We start from the raw sequence: 24766 nt of genomic DNA, 5'->3' as shown, positions 1-24766 counted from the left end.
GTTATTCTCGAGAACCTGCTATTATTCACTCTGTTATTAAGTTCAATAGTTGGAGATCGTATCTACCCAAGGCAATCAGCATCGCGAAAGCTCATGGTTAATGTTAAGCTTGAATGTATACGGATACCGCAACTCTACCGAGCGCACCTTCAGAACATGCTTCTCAAGAAACACACTCATCAGTCAGTTCAGTTACAGTACAAACTGCTTAACACAATCCCGAATTAGCAGTGGTCCCAACCCCTGTGTTCTAAGCAGACCGGACGTTGATGTTGGATGAACGAAATGGGAAAAGGGGATGCTAGTGCGGGCTAGCCTCAGCGTGTGTGGGGAGGAGGCCCTTCCACTTTGCTTCATGCTGTTGTGGGGGTGGAAGAAGAATCTTAGACTCTGAACGGTATCAAAACCGAGACAGGACTAAAAAAAGAGACTAGAATGACCTGAATGTAACACAACTTGATCCGAACGGAATAGCTGATGCAGGTACCGTGCCGTATTGTGTGTTACATGCACAGCTATCTAGCCGCTGTACATATTTGCCTCCAATTTGAAGGCCGAGATTGCTCTCACCTGTATTACGCGGAAGATAAACGCATAATAACGGGCGATATTGCGAGTAAGAAGGCAAATTCTGTTGAATAAATGTCCAAGGAGAGAGATTTAGTGGTGCTATAATTGGTATCTATCGGACGAACCGAGGCGGACCGACGTTCCATGTGGGATCTGATTCAGAGCTGGGACTTGGTCCCATAATCAGGGACACAGGTACCGAAGCAACGGGATATGAATAGGATGAAAGATTAGGAGAGGAACATTCAGAGTAGCAGTCGCATTAGTGTCCATTTAGCAAAGATATGTTTCCAAATCCTGGGCCACTTTAGCTACAATATAATATAACCACGATGGCCCCGACGATGCGACCTGAAGGAACAATAAAGCCATTGGCAACGAAACGGACATCAGTCAAAGCCAAGATTTTTGGAAGGACTTTAGTGATCGATCGATAATCCTTCGAGCATATGATTGCGCGTCTTTGGACGATCTTGAGGCTAAGGCCTGATGTCGTCCCTGCAGGAACAAGACCAAATGAGAAACCAAGAGCGACGGCTCGTCGCGTGGATGCGAGGCAGCCACCCGGTTCCTGTGGCACTGTGCAGCGGGTAATATCCAATGAACGAAATGGAAGGTACGACCAAACCACCCAAAATTTTAGGTGGTCTGCAGCTTCCTTTTCTGGGTCTCGCTGACTGGTTGGTGGCAGGCGCTGCCCTGGCAGAATGCAACGCTAATGCAGGAACAAATCTCTTCCCGCTGTCTGCCCGCCAATCCCTTATTTTTTTGGTGGTTCCAGACAACCTCCTTCTCCCGCCAATCACCGTCTCTATGTCTTTTATCTTGTGCTCATTAACAGCTGCAGCTTTGGTTCTTGATGCTCGTTGGTGACAGGATAAGCACATGGATGATCACTGACCCTGGTGCTGATTGCCACAGATAGTCAACTAGTTGTTTGCCTTTTTCTGGTCAATCAGACAGTCATGCTAACCATGATCTGACCAGGCCCGAACGAGATACCTAGCGAGCCTAGAAATCACTTTGCTCTGTATCATACAGCAACGGCTGGGCAGGCAACAAATGGCTAACTCTCTGATTGCTCCCCGGCAGTCATTGGATACAGTCCGAAAGGAACCGTGCAGCCTCGACTGGTGATTGGCGGGCCTTTGTCCACGATACTCAATACCCAAACCGATCCATCACGGCATGCATAGGAAGCAGGGGATAGGGGAGCAAGCTAGAGGCGGTCTGCTAAACTGAAAAAGCGGAACAGTGAGCTGCTAAACAGAGCTGTCGCTCACTGTATCCGTATCATGGAACATAAACATGGATGAATATGCAGCGCATGGCGTGGGCCAACGCCACACCGACAGCTCGACAATGCAGTTCATTTGAGTCACGCAGGGCTTGGTGGAAAAATAAGGCGAACGAATGGTGATATCGGCTACCGGCAGCAACTTTCCTTTTCTCTTAACGTTGTTTTTTGAGGTGGAGCAGTTTCTGAGTTGGCAAATGGAGATGGATTTCTGTTGACTTTCCTTTTCAGGGTCTTCCGTGGTAGTATCGACTCTAAATGATTCAGAACGGTCGCTTCTGACTTGTGGCTAGTCAAGGAGTCATGATTCTGATACTTGCCCGGGCCGGTTCCCTTGTCAAATGCTGCTCCGATGAAGAGGCCATACCCATCGCTCTCAAAAGTTTGATTGCAAACCCATTGATAACGCAACTCGACAGTTCGGGTCGCTGGATGCTACCCTCCATAATTTCCTCCACGGCCGCTAGGACACACATTTTACCTACAAGGCAACTGAAGGATCTACGACTACCACAGCCTTATCTCTCCCATGTGCTGATTCATGGTCAGTTCTCTTGGCGTGTGCGCATCTACACACAAACCCACCATTGAATCACTTCAACATAGGAACCAGGCCATTCTATCTAGAATGGATCGGTGGCAGGCCTTACCACACCTCGTATATCTTCCCCATATTGTTGATTTTTCACTACGGGGCGCGGGGCTCTCTCTCATTTTGTTTTTTCAACTTCTTGTCTCGTCTTAGCTCTCACCATCCGGCGCTATTGTTGGCCCACGGTTCTAGCAAAATTGACCCATTTCCAGTTTCAAAGTCCACGCAAAGTGAGATGCTGCAGTTGCCGGAGGTCCTCAAATACTCCGTACTAGTTCTTCAAATGGTCGCTGACAAGCTTTTGGCCGCTTCCTTCCTACCTGTTCAACCATGTCAAGGGTTTTGATCGATGCGATCCGAGGGGATAATCATGGAGGTAGCGAATGCTTGGCAAACGATCACGTTCTTAATATCTTCATATATGAAGTGTTTTATCCTAAATCAACGGCAACAGGGAGCTTTAACCATTGAATATCCCATCAAATGGCCTACTCTTGAGCTTCTGGATTCGTTAATGCTTTGTACAACTTTCCAATCCAATATGCAAAGTTTCTGTTCCGCTCACACTCACTGTTAGGCGTGGGAGCTTATCAAGTATGTTCGATACACCAGGGTCAACTCAAAATTGTTAATTTATCTCCGGGGGTTGGCGATAAACCTTTTAGCCACTCGATCCTGCGCGGTTAATGGTTGCTCGCAAAGGTCTGACTACGGCACCGTTCCCGGATTTCATTTCCACCATGGTGATGGGTGCCAAATCACCCATGTAATTGCAGATATATTGTTCTGACCGTTTCACGCCTCCCTTGGCCGCATTGACATCCTTGCATGTCAAACATCCTGACTGGTTCTGCAAGTGAACAATTTCTCGAGATTGGGTTATTTACTTATATTGACGCGACGGTGTTGAAATGTTGTTCGTTCGGCGACCAGACAACCAAGAACAACCTCATTTACCAGGCCCACTCATTATCTCGAGCCGGTGCTTCTGCTAGAACCAAACTCGCCGTTTCTTAAGTGGCGATTCTAATTCCAACCCGATGACTCGGTCTATATTTGGGCTGCTCAATTTGCCAGCATGGAACTAAGTCTGCAACCAACGCCATGGTTAATCTCCAACCCTTGCGGTACTGGAGCGTGGTGGTTGCTGATCATTGCTGGTCCTTGACCGTTCTTGAGATGGTCTAATTCGGTAGTCCGACTGATAAGAGAAGAGTTGATTTCAAGAAGCGTTGTCGAATACTGCTTGCCATGTTATCCTGCCGACGTCGACTTTATATTCATTTCATCTTGGCAACTCAAATTGGTTTCGCTGTTTGGCGTCCTCGATGACTCTCAAGCTTGGCATTATTCTCTTGGTTGCTCAGCAGGTTGTGTCTCATCACCGCCAAACCATCACTCATGACGTGAAGTCCTGGATTGAGTTTACTGTCTATTGTTTATATTTAGTTCTTCCCCTCATAGGATGACTTTCCTGTATTTGCAAACATTTCAATGTCTCTGTGGGTTGATGATTAAGGCCAATGCCACGTATGTCTCGAATGAGTCTGAGTCTGAGTCTGCCCAAGTTATTACCACCAAACGGCAACCAAAATATCTATTTCCTTCGACTCCAGTCGAAGATCAGTTCCTTCTCGCAACCTTTTTTCGGTTTCTGAACAAGTATCAACCCACTCTGAGTGTACATAATAGCTGCATTCGTCGGTCTTATTGACTGCTTTCAACTACCGTCTCTTCTTCATACCCCCTTATGAATATTTCAGATGCCTTGCTCATGGCAAGTCGACCCGTCTCTTTTTATGGAGATTTTCTCCGACGGGACCTCGGTTGAGAATACAGATCTCGCGACGTTTGTTTCTAGTGCTTCTATTGACGTCTGTGAGATTACTGTATTAGTAATGTGCGTCATTGCCTCAGATCAAGCAATGTAACTCTTAAAAGGAACTTCTGACTTGACTATGCATTTGTTTTCATCAACGACACTACCAGACTTGGAACAGTTTGAACTTACATCTAAGACAAAAAATGACTGATTACATCAAGGCAGTTGGTACGAAGACGCAACATCCATTCGTTACTATATCTAACCATACCCCACCTCACAGATATCCGAGGCGGCACTGGCGAGCGTGATGCCCTCTTCATCAATGACAAGACGCCCAAGCCTTCTGCTGCCGAAGGTCAGGCTATTGTCAAGATCAAGGCCTTTGGAATTAACCGCATGGACATAATCCAGCGTCGAGGTTTTTACCCGCTTCCACCTCAAGCACCCAAGACGCTGGGTGTCGAATTCAGCGGCATCATCGAGTCCTTTGGACCTGGTGACCATGGCGCTTTTACAGAAGGTGATGAGGTCTTTGGTCTAGCCTATGGTGGTGCCTATGCCGAGTACATTGCGGTCAGCACTCGTATGTTGCTTCACAAGCCCTCCTCCATTGACTTTACCACTTGTGCTGGTGTGCCAGAGGCTTGGATTACAGCAACCCAGGCTTTGCATCTTGTCCTCGGCTTTACCAAGGGCAAATCTATCCTGTGGCATGCCGGTGCTTCTGGAGTGTCGGTTGCTGGTATCCAGCTGTCCCGCGTTGCCGGAGCCTCTGCGGTCTACGCCACAGCTGGTTCTCAGGACAAGCTCGACTTTATCACCTCCAAACTCGGAGCAACAGCTGCCTTTAACTACAAGACTCAGGACTGGGCAGAAGAGATCAAGAAGGCTACGGGAGGCAAGGGCGTCGATTACATCGTTGACTTTGTTGGTGGAAACTACTTCCAGAAGAACCTGGACGTTGCCGCGCGAGATGGGCGCATGGTTCTCCTAGGAACGCTCAGCGGTGCAAAGGTTCCCGACGCTGATATTTCCCAGATCCTGTTCAAGCGCCTTCGCATCGAAGGTAGCACACTCAGAAGCCGGGATGAGGAGTACCAGGGCGAGCTACGAGATCGATTGGAGAAGTATATCCCTGAGTTTGAGAGCGGCAACCTCAAGATATTTGTGGATGAGGTCTTCCCTTGGGAGCAGATCCAGGAAGCTCATAAGCATATGGAAGACGCCAAGAACTTGGGCAAGATTATATGCACTATTTCTTAGACAACGACCTCTGGGACTAAGCTGCAAGCTCGAAAGGAAACGATTGAATATAAATTGACTTCACCCTGTCATGGAACATGTGAAAAAAGAACGACAGCATATCACTTAATATTTGATGTCAAATTAAAGACCATAAGTGACAAATGGATCATACTGGCTACGTACTCCATCACTGGAATCGTGCTAAACAGAAAATCTTATCTGAACGATCTGAACGCTTGCATATTTCCAAAGTAAAGGTATCATATTTTGTTTAGTGAGCCTTTAGCCAGTTGAGCATCTGGTCGTAGGCAGTGGCTTGTGCATCCTTGATGGACTGATCCTGGTACTCGCCAACAACAGCGAATCCTGCGACGGCTGTTAGTTTGTCTTCATGGTATTTATAACATGGATTTGCTTACCATGAGGAACTCCAGGATAAACCTGAACCTCGTGCTCAACATTGGCGTCGGACAAACTGTCTTCTCCGCCTATCCGCACCTCTTCGGGGAAAAGAGGGTCGTTCTCTACGCAAACCAAACTGATGGGAGCGCTAATGTCCTTAAAGTCATCAGGAACGACTGAAGCAGCATGTGCCAAAGCGCCAGCCTTGATGTATGGCCCATTCTTGACACCACCACTCTCGGCATCGCCTTCGGTAGTATTTGTCTTCTTTGCGAGCAGGAGCACGAATCGCGCACCAACGCAGTATCCAGCAGCGTAGATACCATCGCCCTGCTTGATCGCATCGGCGTATTGCTCCTTGGCCGCATCAATGACCTTGTGCAGGATAGGCATGACCTTTTCGCCTGTGACGCGAGCGAGCCACATGTCGATAAGGAATGACTTTGTAACCTCGACGGCCTTGAGCTTGAATTGTTCAAGGATGGATGTAGAGTCGTCTGCAATAGCTGTCGAGCCAGGAGCCGTGTCACCAGCGAACAGGTCAGGCATGAGGACGAGGTAGCCCTCTGAGGCGAATCTGTCAGCCTGGATTTGGTTGTTTATAGACTTGATGCCGGTGCCGCCCGTCAGGAGGAGCAGGAGTCGTGATGGCGCATGGGGGTAGTCGGTTGGTTTCGAGATGTAGACCTAATCAAGGGAGGATCAGTTTGGAGCTTGGGAGTAGCTTGTTGGTATGCGCACATCAACATCGTTGAGCTTGATGATCTCTCCAGTAGATGACTGACCAGAAGCTGTAACTGTTAGTGGGTGAGACGCTTATTGTTCAAGGACGTTGCGTACGAGTTGGTCTGTCAGATACACAATGCTCGCCTGCAACAGCCGGAGCCGGAGCTGGAGCTTGGATGTTGTCGCTGGCCGCAAGAGTTTCCTGGGCGTCGCTCTCGGGCGCGCGGGTAGCATTTTCAGCGTCAGCCATTTTGTGAAGCTTGTGGTGATTTATTGTTTCTTGTTCTGTGCTGGATTGCTGTGAGTTGGAGACAAGGGAGGATGATGTTGCCTGTTGCATGTGGAGGGGCAGCTTGGCGTGCGCAAGTAACGTAGTTGGTTAGTTGCAGGTAAGCTGGAATTCAACACTCGACGTCATGTCATGTTGGAGGGGAAACTCGATCCAGGAACAAGGACAGGAGGCTTCCATATGCTGCAATACATCTCGATACAATAGAATATAGTAGGAGATAATAACACATCCTCGGGCTCAATTGATAGATTTTGTCTCTCAGTTAAGTTCTTTTATTCTATTTATGCTCCAATTCGAAGCGCTAGTTTGTTGGTAGTTGGGACGAAATAGCTTCACCAAGACGAAACGGCTTATAATAGACCATACAGTAAAAGCCACTGATTAAAATGAAGAGACAGCAGTAATCGAATTAAGGTAATTGCAGATAATATTTATTTCATGCTTGCAGTCTCAATTCTCCTCTGTTGGATGTGCAAGAACCTTTGCTTTGCTGCAGCAGCCGTCATATTGAAATTGTGCAAAAAACATCCATTATTTACCTGGGAAGGATGAAATACTCGTTGGTCCGACAGGATGAGTGACCAACGAGTATAATTCAGAGGCTCCTCTATAACTACTAATATAGCGGTTTAAAAACAATTTATAGTGTATTTCTGCCTGGAAGGACCCAACCGTACCTTCCATCAACTGCTACACCTTTACGTAAGTGACCCCGCGATTTCTTGCCACCAGCGCGTTCCACTCAACGCGCTGAACGCGTCTAGTTCTCTCTTGTTCATCACCTCTCCAACAGAGCTGCCTAAAGAAAGTATCCGCTTCAAACATACTCACCATCTCACAAGAACGAAGCATAACTACAGCAAAAATGTCCGCAGCAGAAGCGCTATCACAAGGCGCCCTTGAGTATGTATTCCTCTTTCTATTCCGCTTTCTCCCTTCACTTGCTAATCTTTGCACAGCGTGATCTTTAACGATCCCGACAAGGCCACCAAGCTCTTCCCCGTACCAGTTCTCCAATGCCTTCAGGTCAAGCAGATGGCTCCTTCAGCCCAAGGAGGAGACCGCTTCCGACTTGTCATGAGCGATGGCCAGCACTACGTTCAGACTATGCTTGCCACCCAGGCCAACCACGTCGTTCACGATAACAAGCTGGTTCGTGGCTGCTTTGCACGAATCAAGCAATATACACCCAACAACCTGAAGGGCAAGAAGTATGTATCTGTCCGAAATATCCTCGACCGCCTCTAACCACAAGTAGCATTCTCGTTATCCTCGACATCGAAGTCATCGAATCTTTAGGTATCCAAGAGAAGATTGGTGAACCGTCTGCCTTTGACGCAAAGCCAGCTGGCCAGGAGAGCGCCATTGCTGGTGGCGATTTCTATGGTGTCAAGAAGGAGGAGTCAAAGACACAGCCTCAGCAATTCCAACAACAGCAACAGTCGATGCCCTCAAGACCCGCCATGCACGCTGGTAGTAACATCTACCCTATCGAGGGTCTGTCGCCTTTCGCACACAAGTGGACTATCAAGGCCCGAGTCACCGCTAAATCCGACATCAAGACATGGCACAAGGCCACTGGAGAGGGTAAACTTTTCAGTGTCAATCTGCTCGATGAGAGCGGTGAGATCAAGGCCACCGGTTTCAACGACCAGTGCGATGCTCTCTACGACCAACTGCAGGAAGGCTCCGTCTATTATATCTCTACCCCTTGCCGAGTACAATTGGCTAAGAAGCAGTTTTCCAACCTTCCCAACGATTATGAGCTCACGTTCGAGCGCGATACCGTTGTTGAAAAGGCAGAGGATCAGACCAACGTTCCTCAGGTGAGGTTCAATTTCTGTTCGATTCAAGAACTTCAGAGTGTGGAGAAGGACAACACCGTCGATGTTATTGGTGTGCTGAAGGAGGTCGGCGAGATTGGAGATATCACATCCAAGAAGGACGGACGACCGTTCCAAAAGCGAGAATTGACCCTCGTGGACGACACCGGCTTTTCAGTTCGTGTCACCATCTGGGGCAAGAACGCCAATTCTTTCGACGCCGCTCCCGAGTCTGTCGTGGCTTTCAAGGGTACCAAGGTGTCTGACTTCGGTGGAAAGAGTCTCAGTCTTCTTTCTTCCGGCACAATGACTGTCGATCCCGATATTCCTGATGCTCACAGGCTGAAGGGCTGGTACGACTCTGCTGGTCGAACAGACACATTTGCCACTCACCAGAACATGGCGTCTGTGGGTAGTGCTACTGGACGAAAGGAGGACTTGAAGACCATTGCGCAAGTCAAGGACGAAAACCTTGGCATGGACGACCAGGCCTACTACACAATCAAGGCCACTATCGTTTTCGTCAAGCAGGAGAACTTTTGCTATGCCGCTTGTTTATCCCAGGGCTGCAACAAGAAGGTTACACAGATGCCTGATGGCACATGGCAATGCGAGAAGTGCAACCTTTCTCACGAGAAGCCTGAGTACCGATACGTTCTCTCACTGAACGTTGCCGATCACACCAGCCACCAATGGCTCACCGGCTTCGACGATTTTGGCCGACAAGTCATGGGCCGAACAGCTGACGAGATGATGGAGCTGAAGGAGAACGACGACACCAAGCTTACAGCGGCCTTTGAGGAAGCTAACTGCAAGAAGTTCACATTCCGATGCAGAGCAAAAATGGATAACTTTGGCGAGGCTCAAAGGTAAGCCGCACAAGATTTGTTTTATTTCAGAAACTAACAATTTTTTAGGATACGATACCAGGTTATGAGCGTGACGCCCTTGGATTTCAAGTCTGAAGGCACCAAGCTTGCCGAGCTGATCAAGCAGTACGAGAACACCTCGCTGTAAAGCTCTGGGGGTGTATGGAGGTTTATTACTATAACTTTTGCGAGGCCGGACCGATAGAGATTCATTATTAGGCCATTCATCAAAGATCGAATGAGTAATCCATTCATTAGGCCATTCATATGACATAGAATAATGAGACAAACAGTGGAATAAAACAGAGATTCCACAATAGAAATGGATTGAAACCGTGGCCGAGGCGGCCCTTGGGGTATTAGAAAAATTGGCCGCTAGAAGCATAAGAGACAAAATGATTAGGGCAGCTTATGCCACTTGGACTATGCTTCTTAGACTACTTATTTCTATACTCTAAGACTTACGAGGCCAACTTTTCTGCTACCCACTAGGCACCCTACTATTGAGATATCTGATACACTTTTATACCAACGCCTTGACTTGCACCGTCCATCTTTTTGCAAATGGTCGTTCAGAGGGACAACTTCTCGTGCTTCCAAGGTTTCTTTCCTTCGCCATCTCCATAGTCGGCTGTTGCTTGATAATCGCCCCTGATCTTGTACTTGTAGATGGTGAGACCATCAAGACCGACAGGACCACGAGAGTGAATCTTGTTTGTGCTGATACCGACCTCGGTGCCGAAGCCATATCGCATACCATCGGCAAGACGAGTGGCAGCGTTCCAGTACACACCAGCAGAGTCAACCTCGTTCATGAAACGCTCAGCCTCGGCAGAATCAGAAGTCATGATGGCATCGGTGTGGTGTGAGCCGTGAGTGTTGATGTGAGTGATGGCCTCATCAATGGAGGAGACAGTCTTAACACCAATAGTAAGAGAGAGATGCTCGGTATCGTAGTCTTGAGTGGTGGCATCCTGGACACCTTCTAATGACAGAGAGGTAATGGCAGCCTTGCTGGCTTCGTCAACGCGGAGGGAAACGCCCTTGGCAGCAAGAGCGGAAGCAACACCGGGGAAGACAGAGTTTAGAGCGGACTCTTGCACAAGAAGAGTCTCGACGGCGTTGCAGGCAGCGGGGTAGCTAGTCTTGGAATCAACAATGGCAGTGATGGCCTTTTCCTTGTCGGCCGAAGCCGTCAGGTAGATGTGGCAGAGACCATCGGCGTGGCCAAGGACGGGAATCTTGGTAGACTCTTTGATGTAGCGGACCAGCTCATTTGAGCCGCGGGGAATGACAAGGTCAATGTAGCGGTCCTGGGCGAGAAGCTCGGCGATGGCATCGCGGGTTGTGACGAGCTGGATGGCTGAGTTGGGGACCTTTGTGGTCTCGAGGGCTGATGAGATGACCTTTGAGATGGCGACGAAGGATTCTGTGGATTCCTTTCCGCCTGTGATAAGAGTTAATTTCTGATGCGAAGGCATTTGTAAGAGGTGGTTTTACCCTTGAGAATGGCAGCGTTGCCAGACTTGATGGCAAGTGAAGCAATGTTGGCGATGACCTCGGGACGGGCCTCGAAGATGATGAGAAGAACACCAATGGGGCATGAGACACGCTCCATCATGAGATCATCATCAAGCTTTGTTCTCATCTGGATTTGGCCAACTGATAAGTGAATCGCCGTTAGCTTCATAATTCTTGTAAAAAATCTCACTCGGGGTTCAACATACCAGGGTCGTTGAGATCCCTCACATCCAAGATTCCCTTGAGCATATCCTCCCATTTTCCCTTCTTCCCCAAATCCAATCGCGAGACAAGAGCTTGACTGAGACCTCCCTCAGCGGCAGCCTTTTTCGCAAGCTCAAGATCTTTTGCGTTGGCAGCAAGGATGTCGTCTTTTGAGGCTGTCAGAGCAGCGTGAATGGCTTCGAGGGCATTGTTACGCTCCGATGCCGGGAGAGTGGCGAGAGTGAAGGATGCTGTCTTTGCGGCGCTGGCAACAGCCTCTGGAGAGGCATTTGTAAGAGACATTTTATCGACAATTGAATGAGATATGAAGGTGAATGTGTTGGGGGTCGTGAAGTGAAAGTGAAGGTGACTCAGATGAGGTTTAACTTGGTCTGGCTAATAAGTCTGTAGCTTTTGGTGGTTCAGTTTGCCCCGCCTGACATGTCTTGGAGTACAGTTGCAGGATATGCACCCCGCCATTATTAGCCATAGGGGGACTGCATAAGCTTATCCTACCAATTAAGACACAGAAGCAGTCTACTTCTTTATTCACATGTCTGAACATCAATGTATATACACTCTCAACCCAGTCCCGTCAGTCACAATCATATCGTGTCACATACCCATGATACCAACATAATCGAAATAACCAAATCTGGTCGTCACAAACTCAAGTCTTACGGTTATAACTGGTTTCGTGGTCTAACGGTTATGACTGCGGATTCTGATTCCGCCAGCGAGGGTTCGACTCCCTCCGAGACCTTTCTTTTGATGGTGGTGATTTCTTTTTTTGTTTTGCTGCGTGTGTTGAGTTTTGTTTGGTTTGTTGTAGGGTTGGCATTTGGTGGTTGAAACAACTTTAAGCAAAACATGGGTTGACATGATAATTATTGAGATATCGGTGTGGTCACAAGTCATTGATTCTTGACTTGTCGATATGTTGTCGATGTGTTGATAATCATTTGCAAAAGCGCAATTGGTCAGTTTAAGCCTCTCATACTACAACTATCTAGTTACAGTATACGAATAACTCTATCGAGTATTTACGAGTCAGAAACCTTGCTCTATCAATTGATTGATAAAGACTGGCTCGGTTAACTAAGTTCCTGGGGGAACCAATTGATGAGATGGATACTGACTTGGGGTTGGCTATTAGAACTCAGATATGTTTCTTAAACACTTCAACCCCAGTTACTATCATCTATATATACTTGAAACTCTCAGCAAGTCTCAGGGTCAAACAATTAGACAAGACAACATTTGGAACTTGCTATTAGTAGATTAATCCCAAAACAGCCATGTCAAGACAAGACTAAGTCACATCACTATCTCCGTGTTAAGTCCTGTAACAAACCCCATACTTACCATCTTCGGCAACCTCCTGCAACTAGTAATTGGTCATCTTGAAGGCGGGGGATCTGAGTCTGGTTTAGTCCCATATCTTTTCGCAAAAGTCGGCATCGCCCAAAGGCACTTTTGAGGCCGAAATATGTTGCAGTTTGTCCTGCAGCGGGTTCATTCTTCCGAGTATAACACCCCCCGGTCCGGTCCTGTTCAAGGGGACTGACTCTTGGCCTCCATTTTGTCAAGGGTGGGAAAACAACACCAATTACAAATCGGGCTTCTCTCTGTTTTTCTTTTTTCTCTTCAATGTGAAAGAAATTTATCAACTTGTAACATTACATTCTCTTCTTTCTACTCCGAAAACGGCCTCCGAAGTGTATCCACATCTTCGGAGCCGGCCGATTCTACTATCATGAAGTCTGAATCCGAACAAGAGAAAAGGCGGGAGGATAAGAAAGAGGTTGACAATGGGGATGAAAAGACCAGCCTCGGACCAGATGAGGAATCCCAACGCCCTCCTACCTCTGGATCAACCTCTAGTAAATCCGAACATCATGTTCAACAAGACACCATCGAACCTGTTATGCTAGGCGAACCCCTGGGCCATATAGATACTCGACCGTCTGTTAAGCGTGCTCAGTCTAGAGCTTCTTCTGCGCAATCCAAAACTCGTTCTGTCGTTCCCAGGTCACAAAGACGTGGTCTGCTTGCGAGGTTCACTTTGGTTCCAGAGATTGAGTATCCTCCTGACTACAAGAACTCAACGAAATGGTGCCTCACTGCCATTGTTGCTTTGGCTACTGCTGCTGCCCCCCTAGGATCTACTGTTGTATATCGTAAGTCTTGGTCTTATCTACAGATACACAAAAGACTAACAAAGCAAACAAGCTGCTCTTCCTATCCTGGTTGACGAGTTCAACACTACCGAGACAATCACCAATCTTTCAGTCGCTCTCTACATGATCTCCATGGCCATCTTCCCGCTTTGGTGGTCCTCCTTCTCCGAAGAATTCGGTCGTCGGACTATCTATCTCATCTCTTTCAGTCTCTTTGTCATCTTTTCCATCCTCTCAGCCATCAGCAAGAACATCACCATGCTCATCATCTTCCGCATGTGTGCCGGCGGCGCCTCAGCAAGCGCCCACTCCACAGGCGCAGGTTCCATAGCCGACATGTTCGAAGTGTTTGAGCGCGGAAGAGCCATGAGTATCTTCTACCTCGGTCCTCTGCTGGGACCCATGATAGCCCCCGTTGTTGGCGGTGCGCTGACACAGGAGATCGGGTGGCAGGCAACTATGTGGTTTCTCGCCATCTACGGTCTTGTCGTGCTTCTCATGATTCTCTTCTTTCTTCCAGAGACGTTGCAACGTAAACCTGAAGCTGTCTTGCCGACCGCAGACACTCAAGAGCTCAGTCGAATGCGTACCATGGATTCTGCAAAAATCAAGACCAGAAATTTCGCCAAGTCTGCACGAAGATTCCTCATCGATCCTCTTGGAGTACTTCTCTATCTTCGCTTCCCGCCTGTTCTCATCACAGTACTCCTTGCTGCTATTGCTTTCGGATCTCTCTATGTTGTTAACATTGCCATCCAGCAAAAGTTCTCCCGCGAACCGTACAACTTTGGTCAGCTTTCTATAGGCCTCATGTATATCCCCGGAGGTTTGGGTTACATCGTTGGCTCCTTATCTGGAGGGCGTTGGATCGACAAGATTATGGCCAGAGAAGCCCGTAAAGCTGGTCGTTATGACGAAGACGGGAAGTTGATATATCTCCCTGAAGATCGTATGAGGGAGAACGCTTGGGTTATGACAACCATGTACCCACTCGCATTGCTAATGTTTGGTTGGGTCCTTCGATACGGCTTACATCCCGCGGTGCCATGTGTCGCCCTCTTCTTATTTGGAATTTCATCCATGCTTGTTTTTGTAAGACAGCCCTCATCTTTGTGCTACAACTTCCACTAACTCTACTCAGTCTGTTGCCACAACCATGCTTACAGAGCTCATTCGCAAAAGAAGTTCTTCGGGCGTCGCAGTTAACAACTTTGTTCGTAATACACTCAGTTGTACCGGGGCTATTGTTGCTGCCCCATGGATCAATGCCATAGGTACTGGGTGGGTATTCACGACTCTCTGCATATGCTGTCTGATTATTAGTTATATATGTATCTTTCTACTGAGAAAGAATGCGACCAAGTGGAGGAAGGCCATGGATAAGGCCCTGGGTCAGTAAAGACACAGTAACAAGATGAAGATATCAAAATGGCAATATCTTTACATAGTATCATTTCAAGTTCATGAATAATAAATACAACCATAATGTATTCAATACTGTTAAACTCATATCTTTAAAAAGATCGAATGAGTAAAACATTCATAATATATTCAAAATATCGCGTTTATCACAAATCATTGCTCTTCTTACTCTACGCAAAGAGCTTGCCAATAGCATCAAGACCAACATTACCACCGCTAAACACCAAGCCGAGATCCCATCCCTCTTCTCCAGCCTCCTTCTCAACCATGGATCTAAAATCTTCATCGTACAGCGCCACGGCCAGCGGAACGCAAGCACTGGGCTCAACGACGAGCTTGAATCGCTCAAATACCAGCTTCATAGCTGACAGGATCTCATCTTCGGTGACACTGTATATGCCTGACACCAAACGACGTTCGTAGATGACCGACCAAGGATGGGCCCCTACAGGAGTGCGCAGTCCGTCGGCAACGGTAAGAGTCTTGACTGCTGTGATTCGAGAACCTGACTCGTATCCACGCTTGCCATCATCAGCTCCTTCAAAGGATGGCTCCGATCCAAAGACGCGGATTCCAGTGCCCTCGCAACTGAGAGCTACACCCGAGAGCATGCCACCTCCACCCAGCGGTGTCATGATGGCATTCAAGCCTGGCTTTTCCTTCTTTGTACGTGGTGCCTCATTGTCCCTCCCAGTCGAAGGTGCACGAAACAGTTTTCGTTGGCCATCAACCACAGCATCAGTCGTCATCAACTCGGCGACTTGCTGCTGGAACTCCAATCCCATAGTTCCTTGACCAAGCATGATATCTGGGTGGTCATAAGGTGGGATAAGGCGAGCACCTGTTTCGGCAATTACCTTTTCAGCCATGGCTTCACGTTCAGTTGATGTGCTTCCGCTGAAAATCACGCGAGCACCATAGCCTTTTGTGCCGGCGATCTTCTTGGGGTTGGAGATCTCAGGCATGACGATATGAGCATTGATGCCACTCTCACGAGCAGCAAGGGCTAACGCCTGGGCATGATTCCCTACAACAGTCAATCAATACTCTTGATCATCACATATGTGAGATTTCTTACCAGAACTATGCGTGACAACGCCCTTCTCTTTACCCCCTCCTTCCAACCATCCAGGTTCCTGCTTTAATCTCTCAACAGCATGAAAAGCGCCTCTAGCTTTGAAAGCGCCTATGCGCTGCATATTCTCACACTTGAACCAGAGTCTCAACACCGGTCGGGCGGGTGTTCTTCCAGCATAGCGAGTTCCCTCAAGTTCCTCTGCTGTACGAGGGGTTGAGGCAAGTTCTGTGATGGTCCGGTTGGTGAGAACTGGCGTATAGTGGACGTATTGGCCGATGAGTTTGTGAGCCTCAATGACTGAGTCACGAGTCAGAGGAGGAGTTTTAGAGATGTCTGCCATGATAGAATATTTCTTCACAATGCAGTAATCGTTAGGATGAAGTTGCAAGTACGTGTTTTGTACACCAAGGATAGAGTATGAGGCGATATATAAAGAGTCTCTAATGTTCTTATAACGAGCGATCTCGGGCCCGCTCGGCACTTGGCTACACTCTAGACTTCCTATTTTGGTATGCGAGTTTTGCCGCCCAGGATATTTTGTGGTGCTTGTCATGTTAAAGGCGCGATTAACTAACTATTAGGTAGACATCAAGACTCAATGGAACAGTAAAGAATCAATTAGATGTCTCATCAACGAGCAACCCTAACTCATAGAATGCAAGAATACGGTATGCAATAATGTAGTGGTATCCGTTTCTCTTCCATGAATGTGTTACTCATTCGATCTTAGTAGAGATATGAGCTTAACAGTAAAAATCAACACTGCAACAATATGTTTCTCTTCGATACTGTTCATTGCATTCGTCACTTCCCAATTCATAGAAACAATGTTTAACTTTCAAATAAAAATGGTATTCGTTTGGCTGCCAGCCTGATATCAACTTTTGGATCAATCCAGATCCCCAGAGCCCAGGAATTTTTTAAAAAAGTACAAAAAGTTCATGGTTCATAATAAGAAAAAGCCGTTCCCAGACATATCCTTTCCCGCTCACAAATTCATCATTTCAACATCATTAACTGGTTTACTTCTGGTTCTCGGGTCGGAGGCTGCGGACAGCCTTGCCGGCGCGCCAGATCTCGAGCTCGCGGATCTCCTTCATCTCGGCCTCGTACTTCTCACGGTAGTCAGGCTGGCTGTTGTACTCGAGAGATCGCTTGGTCTCGGAACCATCCTTGACGGCGTCGTAGAGGGAGTTGAAGACGGGCTTCAGAGCATCCTTGAACTTGGGGCTCCAGTCGATGGCACCACGACGGGCAGTGGTGGAGCAAGCCTCGTACATCCAGTCCATGCCGTTGGCACCGATGAGAGGGTAGAGGGACTGGGTAGCCTCCTCGACGGTCTCGTTGAAGGCCTCGCTGGGGGAGTGGCCACGCTCACGGAGAACCTCGTACTGGGCAAGGAACATACCGTGGATACCACCCATGAGGCAGCCACGCTCACCGTAGAGGTCGGAGTAGACCTCCTTCTCAAAGGTGGTCTTGTAGAGGTAGCCGGAGCCGATGGCGACACCAAGAGCGATGGCCTTCTCCTCAGCCTTGCCAGTGACGTCCTGGTAGACGGCGAAAGAGGAGTTGATACCACGGCCCTCACGGAAGAGGGATCGGACGGTTCGGCCAGAGCCCTTGGGGGCACAGAGGATGACGTCGATGTCGGTGGGAACCTCGACCTTGGTGAGGTCCTTGAAGACGGGGGAGAAACCGTGGGAGAAGTAAAGGGTCTGTGAGGGAAATGTGTTAGAGGGGTGCCTTGGTCGATCATGAGTGTAGGATTGTGCGTACCTTGCCCTTGACGAGCTGGGGCTTGATGGCGGGCCAGGTCTCAGACTGGGCAGCATCGGAGAGAAGGTTCATGACAATGGTACCACGGCCGATGGCCTCGTCGACATCGAACAGGTTCTTGCCGGCAACCCAGCCATCCTGCTCAGCGTCCTTCCAGGACTTTCCGTTCTTTCGGACACCAACAATAACGTTGAGGCCGTTGTCACGGAGGTTAAGACCCTGGCCGTGACCCTGAGAGCCGTAACCAATGAGGGCCAGAGTGTCGTTCTTGAAGTACTCAAGGAGCTTCTCTTGGGGCCAGTCGGCACGCTCTGTGGTGTACGAGTCAGTATGTGCATTCAATGCCCCATAAACTGAGGGGTTAGGTTGGAATTAGAGTTGGAACTTACCATAGACGTCCTCCTTGTGGCCGGCAAAGTCCATGGTCTTGACACCACGGATCTGCTGCTGGATAGGACCAGAAGCAACGGGTCGGGCAACAGCACCGGCACGGACAGCAGCGCGAGCAGCAGATACAAAAGTTCGCTGCTGAACACGGGGAGCCGAAGCCAGCTGGCGGGCAGGGCCACGGAGGGCCTTGGAGAGGTTGCGAGAAGCCATTGTGATGATGTGGAGGGAGGGAGGGCTCTGAGATTGAGGGGAGAGTGTCTGAGAAGAAGGATGGAGAGAAGGAGAAAGAAGTCAATTGCAATGGCGAGAGCAAAGGTTAAGTAGTGAGCGAGTGAACAGGTTGGTCGAGCTGTTCATAGGTAGGTAATTTTTGGAGGGGAATGGACTAGGACCGATTTCGGCTTGTACGTATGTGAAGTGGGCCCTCTACGCTGAACAGCGGGGGTTTGGTGTCTGGGTCTGGGGGGGTTGTGGGTACCTTTGATACCTAGAACTTGGAGAAATGAACGATTTCACAGTCATTTAGTGATGAGAGGTTGGTTCTCGGCCAATTAGCAGTGACATAATGTATTTTGTTCAACCACACAGAGAGGGAGATGGCTTTTCTCTCGTCAGCGGCCATTTTGACCGCCAGACAGATGAGACTCGTAAAAGAGACGATATGGCCTCAATTGACCCAATTGACTCGTCTCACACAAGTCTGCATATCAAACAATTCCTCACCGTACGCACAAACCCTAAATCAGAGAGTAATTGCGTGGCAAAACGAAGCACGACTCTCGCCCGCACCATCTCGAGCTATCCCAGCTGCACAGTAGACGGGGTAGCATAAAAGCGGACCCCTTCTGCCTCCCGGAGAACCTCTAGCGTCCCCGAATAAGCCGCACATGGTCCGACAGCCAAACCTCACGGCCGATACAGGCGCCTCATCCAATGAGAGCCTCTAGATTTCAACCATACCCACGGGAGGCAACGGCAGAGCCACCGCAGTCGGGGTCCTGTCCCTTGATCGAACTGCATATCGGGGCCTCATTTCGTACTCCGGTCAGGATAACAGACAGCACGTCAGACAGAGTCTAGATCTGCCTCAAGTTTGACTCTTCGAATCTCCACTTACTCCGGATTACGGACTCTTGGCCTTGACCGTCAAGAAGATGCCAGAAAGCTTGGGACTCCAAGTTGGAGGCAAAGAAAATAAACAACTAACTGTCTTGTCCAAGATTTAGCATGATGGTTGAATAATATCGTCCCCCATGTCATCCATAGCTCAGCTTTCCGTTACCCCAAGATTTGAGGCTCAACTCGGGGACTCTACTATGTTCTATCCACTCCACGTCCCTTGACGAGATGCCATGACAAGCCATTCAGGTACGTCCAACCGTTGATCCGCGGCAACCGTTCATCTCAGTGGCCAATGGAGAGCCGTAGGAGCAACCCTCAACCTTGACCAACAAACTCGCCAGCACGTGTAGAAGTGTATAATCTCCGTAGCTTGAGGCGGTCAAATTTATCTGTATATATATCTCCAACTCTACCCCGCCTCGGTAAGATCCTCAGCAGACACACCCCTCATCAAGCCATACACAGAACGCCGTGGGGATGACAAGCAAAGCCTGCTCCAGATTATAGACCCATAGGACGCCACTTGGTGCTCTTTCGTCTCTGACGCTTGTCGTTCGCTGTACCAAAACGCTCGCTAGAGTCGTTCATTCATCTCAAAATCCCTGATTAGGTTATTTGCCTCCGTAGGTGTTCATCTCGAAAATGTGGTTGCTGCTCGCTCTCTCTATTTGAGGACCCTGTCGTAATTCGTGCCCTTAACCACTCCGCCACCCATAGCAGTCCTCACATTGCGCTTGAAGCCTTCCCGGTTGTTTCGTAGGTCCTCAGCTGCCTCCTTGTTCAGCGGGTCCGATGCGTTTGGTTCAAGGAAAAGGAACTGCAACCACATTAGTCATGCTACCCCAGACTTTGTATACCTTGGCTTTTCCCACATGCTGGTGTATGGCATCCGGGGCTTTGCTTCTTGGGGTTCCCATACCTGTAGGCCAACAATCACTGCGTTCAAGTTCAACACAGGCTTCCAGTCCTCTCGCAGAATGTTTAGGCACACCTTGCCCTCAAGGTCGATGTTGGGATGGTAAATCTTTTCTCGGCATCGAACCTTGGGAGGTTCGTGTGGGAAGTTCTGGTTAATGGCAAAGTCGAATGTGAATCGACCGCTTCGGTACATGCCCTCGTCGGGGTCAATTGTGAGGACAAAGTTGAGGATATCGTCAGGGTCGGGGAACTCTGTTTTCATCGTCGAGCCGAGGGAAAGTTCTGAAAGATCTGTAATAGCCTTTGTTAGCCGTTTCTCAGTCTCGACGTCAAGATGTACTGGGCCATACCCTTTTGCACGCGCAACTGAGCAGCGGTCACCTTCTTCTTCTTGCCACCAGAAGCTTGACCTTCAGCATTTTCCGCATCCTTCTGCTCCTTTTTCTATACACAAGCATCAGTGTCCAGCCGCGAAACGACAGTCGACGGGCCGCTTACCATAGACCATATCTTCAACATTATGAACGTGGGGGCCCAAGGTGGGCTGTGTCGTATGCGTTGCTGGAGAGCTTGGATAAAACAACAGAAGACAAACTGCCAACTCTCGTAACTGTTGGCAAATCGAAAGGGAAAGTAGTCTGAAAGGGAGTGCGCTGCGGAAGTCTAAAATGTTAGTCGTGAGAGCGTTGGTCGGAGTTCAAGGAAGGGTCTAGACGTGCTTAGTAGAAAAGGTGATGATGCTTGATAAGATAGCACAGCGTAAGGCAGCCAGAGTGCCTAAAGATCCCCGAACCCCACCGAGGTTTACGCGGTACCAATAAAGTAACACATCAGACCTGACCAGCTCAACAGGTCACTCGGGATGACAAAATCAAACATGTCTTCGTTCAGGACAAAGCTCGTTTCTTGATATTTACAAAAATCATATCATTCAAATGCGTCATAAACCCTCAGGGGTAGATGCCAATCTGAAAAAGACTAAATAGAGAATACACCTGCGCGTATCTATGACCGCCCCCGAATACCTTCACTCCAAATGTGCTCTTTTGTTGATGTGCCTCCATTAAATACTCAAAACCCAGCGTACGTTACATAACAAAGGTATCCGATACAAAAATCCAGCTTGTCTAACGTGACAAGTGCCAATACTTTTTCGTAGTTGGCCTCTCCAGAAAAGGAGAGAGTGTCGAATGCAACATGCGCAGATACGGACGCCGCTTAATTTCTTGAGAAACAGCACATGATACCAGTCCTGCCGAGGAACCACAAGAAACCGAAGAAACGAACAAGCGAGAGCACGGCAGTAGCGTACAGAAGGAACTGGAAGTAATGCGCCTTTCGTTCTGTGGCAGGTTCCTGTGGAGTTGTTAGTGATCAGTGCAATACTTGGTAAGAATAGAAAACTTACACCCCATCCAAGGTTATCAAAGTTGGTGCTGGTAATGCAAACAATGAGAAGAATGTTTCCAAACAACCAGCAGACGACGAGACCAGTTCGGAAAGACTTGTAACCATCCTCGACATCGGCCTTCTCGACCTCCTCCTCTTCCTTGAAAGGAGCAAGAGCACGGCGGACTGTTTGCTCAAACTGACTGTCAATATCCTCCTGCTCCTTCTCGACTTCCTCGACGACAACCTCGTTCTTCTCTCCCTTGGTGACGTGGGCAGAGGGAAGTGCCTCGGCCTTGTCGGAACCCTTGGTACCCCAAGAAACATCGTGCCAGTTGTTGAACGCGTAGACCATGAGAATGTTGATGTAAGTTGACATGAGAACCAGGTAGTAAGGGAAGGAGTGGAACATGTGCCAAGGGTCGAGGTACATGAATGAGGCAATAAAGTTCAATCCGTAAATGGTAATAAGAGCGACCAGAATAACACCACCAGCGCTTGAACCACCGAAGAAACTGTTCAGGAAAGCGTCGGTCGAAGCAAACGAGATCTGGTCTCCAATAGGTGTGTCAAAAGCACGAACGACCAGGTAAGCGGACAGAACCAGGATGTAACCCTGGATGAGACCGAAGACCATGAACGAAGCGATATAAGTAAACTTTGAACCCTTGGGTCTGTTACCCAGAGCCAGAATGAACTGGAGCATAACAAAGGCCAGGTAGAGGTATTGGAGCAGAGCGTTGACGATGGGAGTACCTGTGTCACCGAATGGCCAAGCGTGAACTCCAGAGGTAGCATTAGGTTTACCCACAAGATCCATAATGACGGATGTTGTAAGCCAGTAAGAACCGAGAGAGAACCAAGCAAACATAGTGTTGAGAGTCGTGTAGATGAGCTGAATGTGAAGGAAGAACATGCGGATGATGTTATGACCCGACTTGTACATTCGACCGAAGTGCATCAGCGAGTACAGAGTGGCAGCGAACGAACCGTTGAGCCAACGACGACGCTGACTGATGAATTCAGCGGCACCTTCGGGAACATCGGTTTCACCCTTGGCAGCCTTGATATAAGACAAATGCCACTTCTGGCCAGCCTTGGCGACCAGCTCGAAACACAGAATACGATCCTCAGCCAAGAACATGTTCTTCTTGAAAATGTTCATACCGTCGATACCCTTCTTACCAAGCATCTTAGACAAAGTATGATCACCATGGAAATATTGCTCCAGAGGACGACCCATGATCGCACGGAATCGATAAGCAGAGAAGGCACCGGGCAACACACTAACGTAACCGAAAGATGACTCAAGAGGCTTGTCGAGAATGTTGGAGATCTTGTACTCGAAGTTCTGGACAGCAACGAGGGGGTTGAACAGCTTCTTGCCGCCCTTACCCAACATGGCGTGAATTTCACCACAAGCACCACCAAGATCCTTGTCGTTGTAGAAACCCTCCCAAAGAGCAAGGAGCGATCGGGGACTGGGCTTGGTACCCGCATCAAGCAGAATACACACCTCAGGGTTCAGGATACGACCGAAGGCGTTGAACAACCATCGATGAGAGTTGATCTTCTTGGTGTTCTTCTGCTTCAAACAGAAGATCATCTGAACTGGTGGCAGGTTCTGGGAACCCTCGTTTGTAGGTCGGATGAGCTGCTGGTTGGGGGTGACGGAAAGTTGGGAGGTGTATTCGAAGATGTGGGCAACGGTCTCCTTGCCGTCGACATCCTTCTTGATGACACCATCCTGGTAAACACCTACGGTGGCAAGTACATCAAGGGTGTTCTTGTCAGCCTTATCAATACCGTCGAAAACCAAGCAGACAACGATCTTCTGCCAAGCAGGGCCACCCTTGTTCCAGAAAGTCGACTTCTTCAGGTTGACGATATCGCGGATGTTCTGCATAGTGTGATGCAGGGTTCGGGCAAGCAGAACCTTGTCTTCGTTATAGTATGTAATGGCAATAAGCAGCTCAGTGTGTCGGTTGTACATGCGAGGCCGCAAATCGTAACCGTTCTTGAGGGTGAAGTCGTTGGGATCACATGTGGCAGCGGTGTATCGCATCTTGTGGAATTCCTCAGTGCCACTCTCGGCATCACGGTATTGAGGCTGAACAGCGTTCTTGATGGCACTGGGAACGGGGTAATCAATGCTCAGGACTGAACCCTGAACCAGCTTGATCTTTCGGGTCTTTGAACGACCAAGGCCGCCGCCACCACCCATCTGGGGCTGCTGCTGACGCTCAACCCAGCTGTCCTCAGGATCAAAGGCAGAGTCGGGGCGAGGGAAAGGAGCATTGGCATCCAGGTTTCCAAACTGGCCGAAGCTGCCACCAGTGTCGCCATATCCAGTAGGTCCCTGGCCGGGCATGGCGGACGAAGCACCAGGGGCATAGGACTCAGTAAGACTGTAAGCAGAGACAGGGCGGTCGGGAGGAGTTCGGGCGCCGAGTCGATCTTGTTCGTAGCCCGAGTTCAAAAGGCCACGGCCCTGCTCCTCATCATTCTCTTGAGGGGGAAGATGGTACTGCTGAAGGCGGAATTAGATTTTGTCATTGGGGTTGGGGCATCGAACAAAGCGAGGCGGTTGTGAATAGGTAGGTACTTACGCTACTGCCAGCAGGAAGGTCCTGGAGGGCATGGCCTCCATACTCCTGGTCACGGCCATTGTACGCCATGATGAATAGTTATGCTCCCGTAGGTGCTCAGCACTGTCGGGATCCTAATCAATACTCGTTGGGTGAATATTGATGGCGATGCGAAGTGAAGATTGTTGTTTTGAGTTTTTACGATAGGAGCGAGCGAGCTGAAACAGGAGGAGGAAATGCGAATGGTGGTCACGGGCAGCCGCCTATTGTATGCAGTAGCTGCTTAGTGTGTAGTGTACCTTGACTTGGCCCCAGCAACAAGCAACAAACAGGTACGGTAAGTAGAGGAACTTGAGGCGCCAGCCTCAAAAGAATGGTGATAGTTGGGGAGCGGGGGGGAAGGGGTAAAGAAGATGAAGTTGAGGTTAGAGGGAAAGAAGGATAAGTTAATGAATGCAAAGAAGAAAGGCCAGTGGCAGGGGTTTGATCTATTTTTTTCGTCGTCTAGCGGGAGGAAATGTTTTGATGAAGGGC

General features: G+C 48.8%; 9 protein-coding genes and 1 non-coding gene across 10 annotated transcripts; 4 read left to right on the top strand and 6 right to left on the bottom strand.

Annotated features, from left to right (window-relative positions):
* Positions 1–4484: 4484 nt before the first annotated feature.
* FGSG_10124 (uncharacterized protein) lies at positions 4485–5547 on the top strand (the record flags this gene model as incomplete). The annotated part of the gene is made up of 2 exons (XM_011320760.1): positions 4485–4509; positions 4565–5547. 2 exons carry the CDS (start codon positions 4485–4487, stop codon positions 5545–5547), a joined length of 1008 nt encoding a protein of 335 aa, XP_011319062.1.
* A 20-nt stretch (positions 5548–5567) lies between these two features.
* FGSG_10123 (uncharacterized protein) lies at positions 5568–7044 on the bottom strand. Its single transcript, XM_011320759.1, has 4 exons — positions 6772–7044; positions 6673–6722; positions 5949–6618; positions 5568–5895 (listed from the first exon to the last, which is right to left on the bottom strand). Exons 1-4 carry the CDS (start codon positions 6905–6907, stop codon positions 5801–5803), a joined length of 951 nt encoding a protein of 316 aa, XP_011319061.1. The 5' UTR covers positions 6908–7044; the 3' UTR covers positions 5568–5800.
* A 719-nt stretch (positions 7045–7763) lies between these two features.
* On the top strand, positions 7764–9945 carry FGSG_10122 (uncharacterized protein). The gene is made up of 4 exons (XM_011320758.1): positions 7764–7852; positions 7909–8160; positions 8208–9641; positions 9690–9945. The coding sequence occupies exons 2-4, from the start codon at positions 8057–8059 to the stop codon at positions 9787–9789; spliced, it is 1638 nt and encodes a 545-aa protein (XP_011319060.1). The 5' UTR covers positions 7764–7852; positions 7909–8056; the 3' UTR covers positions 9790–9945.
* Positions 9946–10042: 97 nt separating this feature from the next.
* FGSG_10121 (gamma-glutamyl phosphate reductase) lies at positions 10043–11669 on the bottom strand (the record flags this gene model as incomplete). Its single annotated transcript, XM_011320757.1, has 3 exons — positions 10043–11088; positions 11142–11303; positions 11369–11669. The coding sequence occupies 3 exons, from the start codon at positions 11667–11669 to the stop codon at positions 10214–10216; spliced, it is 1338 nt and encodes a 445-aa protein (XP_011319059.1). The 3' UTR covers positions 10043–10213.
* A 388-nt stretch (positions 11670–12057) lies between these two features.
* Positions 12058–12129, top strand: FGSG_20744. Its single transcript has one exon. It is a non-coding gene; the product is annotated as a tRNA-Gln (tRNA).
* A 993-nt stretch (positions 12130–13122) lies between these two features.
* FGSG_10120 (uncharacterized protein) lies at positions 13123–14945 on the top strand (the record flags this gene model as incomplete). The annotated part of the gene is made up of 4 exons (XM_011320756.1): positions 13123–13546; positions 13599–14638; positions 14688–14827; positions 14870–14945. 4 exons carry the CDS (start codon positions 13123–13125, stop codon positions 14943–14945), a joined length of 1680 nt encoding a protein of 559 aa, XP_011319058.1.
* A 181-nt stretch (positions 14946–15126) lies between these two features.
* On the bottom strand, positions 15127–16386 carry FGSG_10119 (uncharacterized protein; the record flags this gene model as incomplete). Its single annotated transcript, XM_011320755.1, has 2 exons — positions 15127–15995; positions 16047–16386. 2 exons carry the CDS (start codon positions 16384–16386, stop codon positions 15139–15141), a joined length of 1197 nt encoding a protein of 398 aa, XP_011319057.1. The 3' UTR covers positions 15127–15138.
* Positions 16387–16856: 470 nt separating this feature from the next.
* On the bottom strand, positions 16857–18499 carry FGSG_10118 (ketol-acid reductoisomerase). Its single transcript, XM_011320754.1, has 3 exons — positions 18215–18499; positions 17826–18136; positions 16857–17764 (listed from the first exon to the last, which is right to left on the bottom strand). The coding sequence occupies exons 1-3, from the start codon at positions 18423–18425 to the stop codon at positions 17069–17071; spliced, it is 1218 nt and encodes a 405-aa protein (XP_011319056.1). The 5' UTR covers positions 18426–18499; the 3' UTR covers positions 16857–17068.
* Positions 18500–19732: 1233 nt separating this feature from the next.
* FGSG_10117 (NEDD8-conjugating enzyme Ubc12) lies at positions 19733–20947 on the bottom strand. The gene is made up of 4 exons (XM_011320753.1): positions 20754–20947; positions 20606–20699; positions 20257–20546; positions 19733–20154 (listed from the first exon to the last, which is right to left on the bottom strand). The coding sequence occupies exons 1-4, from the start codon at positions 20772–20774 to the stop codon at positions 20002–20004; spliced, it is 558 nt and encodes a 185-aa protein (XP_011319055.1). The 5' UTR covers positions 20775–20947; the 3' UTR covers positions 19733–20001.
* Positions 20948–21130: 183 nt separating this feature from the next.
* Positions 21131–24669, bottom strand: FGSG_10116 (chitin synthase 1). The gene is made up of 3 exons (XM_011320752.1): positions 24254–24669; positions 21664–24174; positions 21131–21611 (listed from the first exon to the last, which is right to left on the bottom strand). The coding sequence occupies exons 1-3, from the start codon at positions 24320–24322 to the stop codon at positions 21474–21476; spliced, it is 2718 nt and encodes a 905-aa protein (XP_011319054.1). The 5' UTR covers positions 24323–24669; the 3' UTR covers positions 21131–21473.
* Positions 24670–24766: the final 97 nt, after the last annotated feature.

Source organism: Fusarium graminearum, chromosome 1, assembly GCF_000240135.3.
Source record: "Fusarium graminearum PH-1 chromosome 1, whole genome shotgun sequence".
In the NCBI taxonomy this organism is placed as follows: Eukaryota; Fungi; Ascomycota; class Sordariomycetes; order Hypocreales; family Nectriaceae; genus Fusarium; species Fusarium graminearum.
Note: the sequence above shows the minus strand (reverse complement) of the source record. Positions and strands in the feature narration are given on the sequence as shown.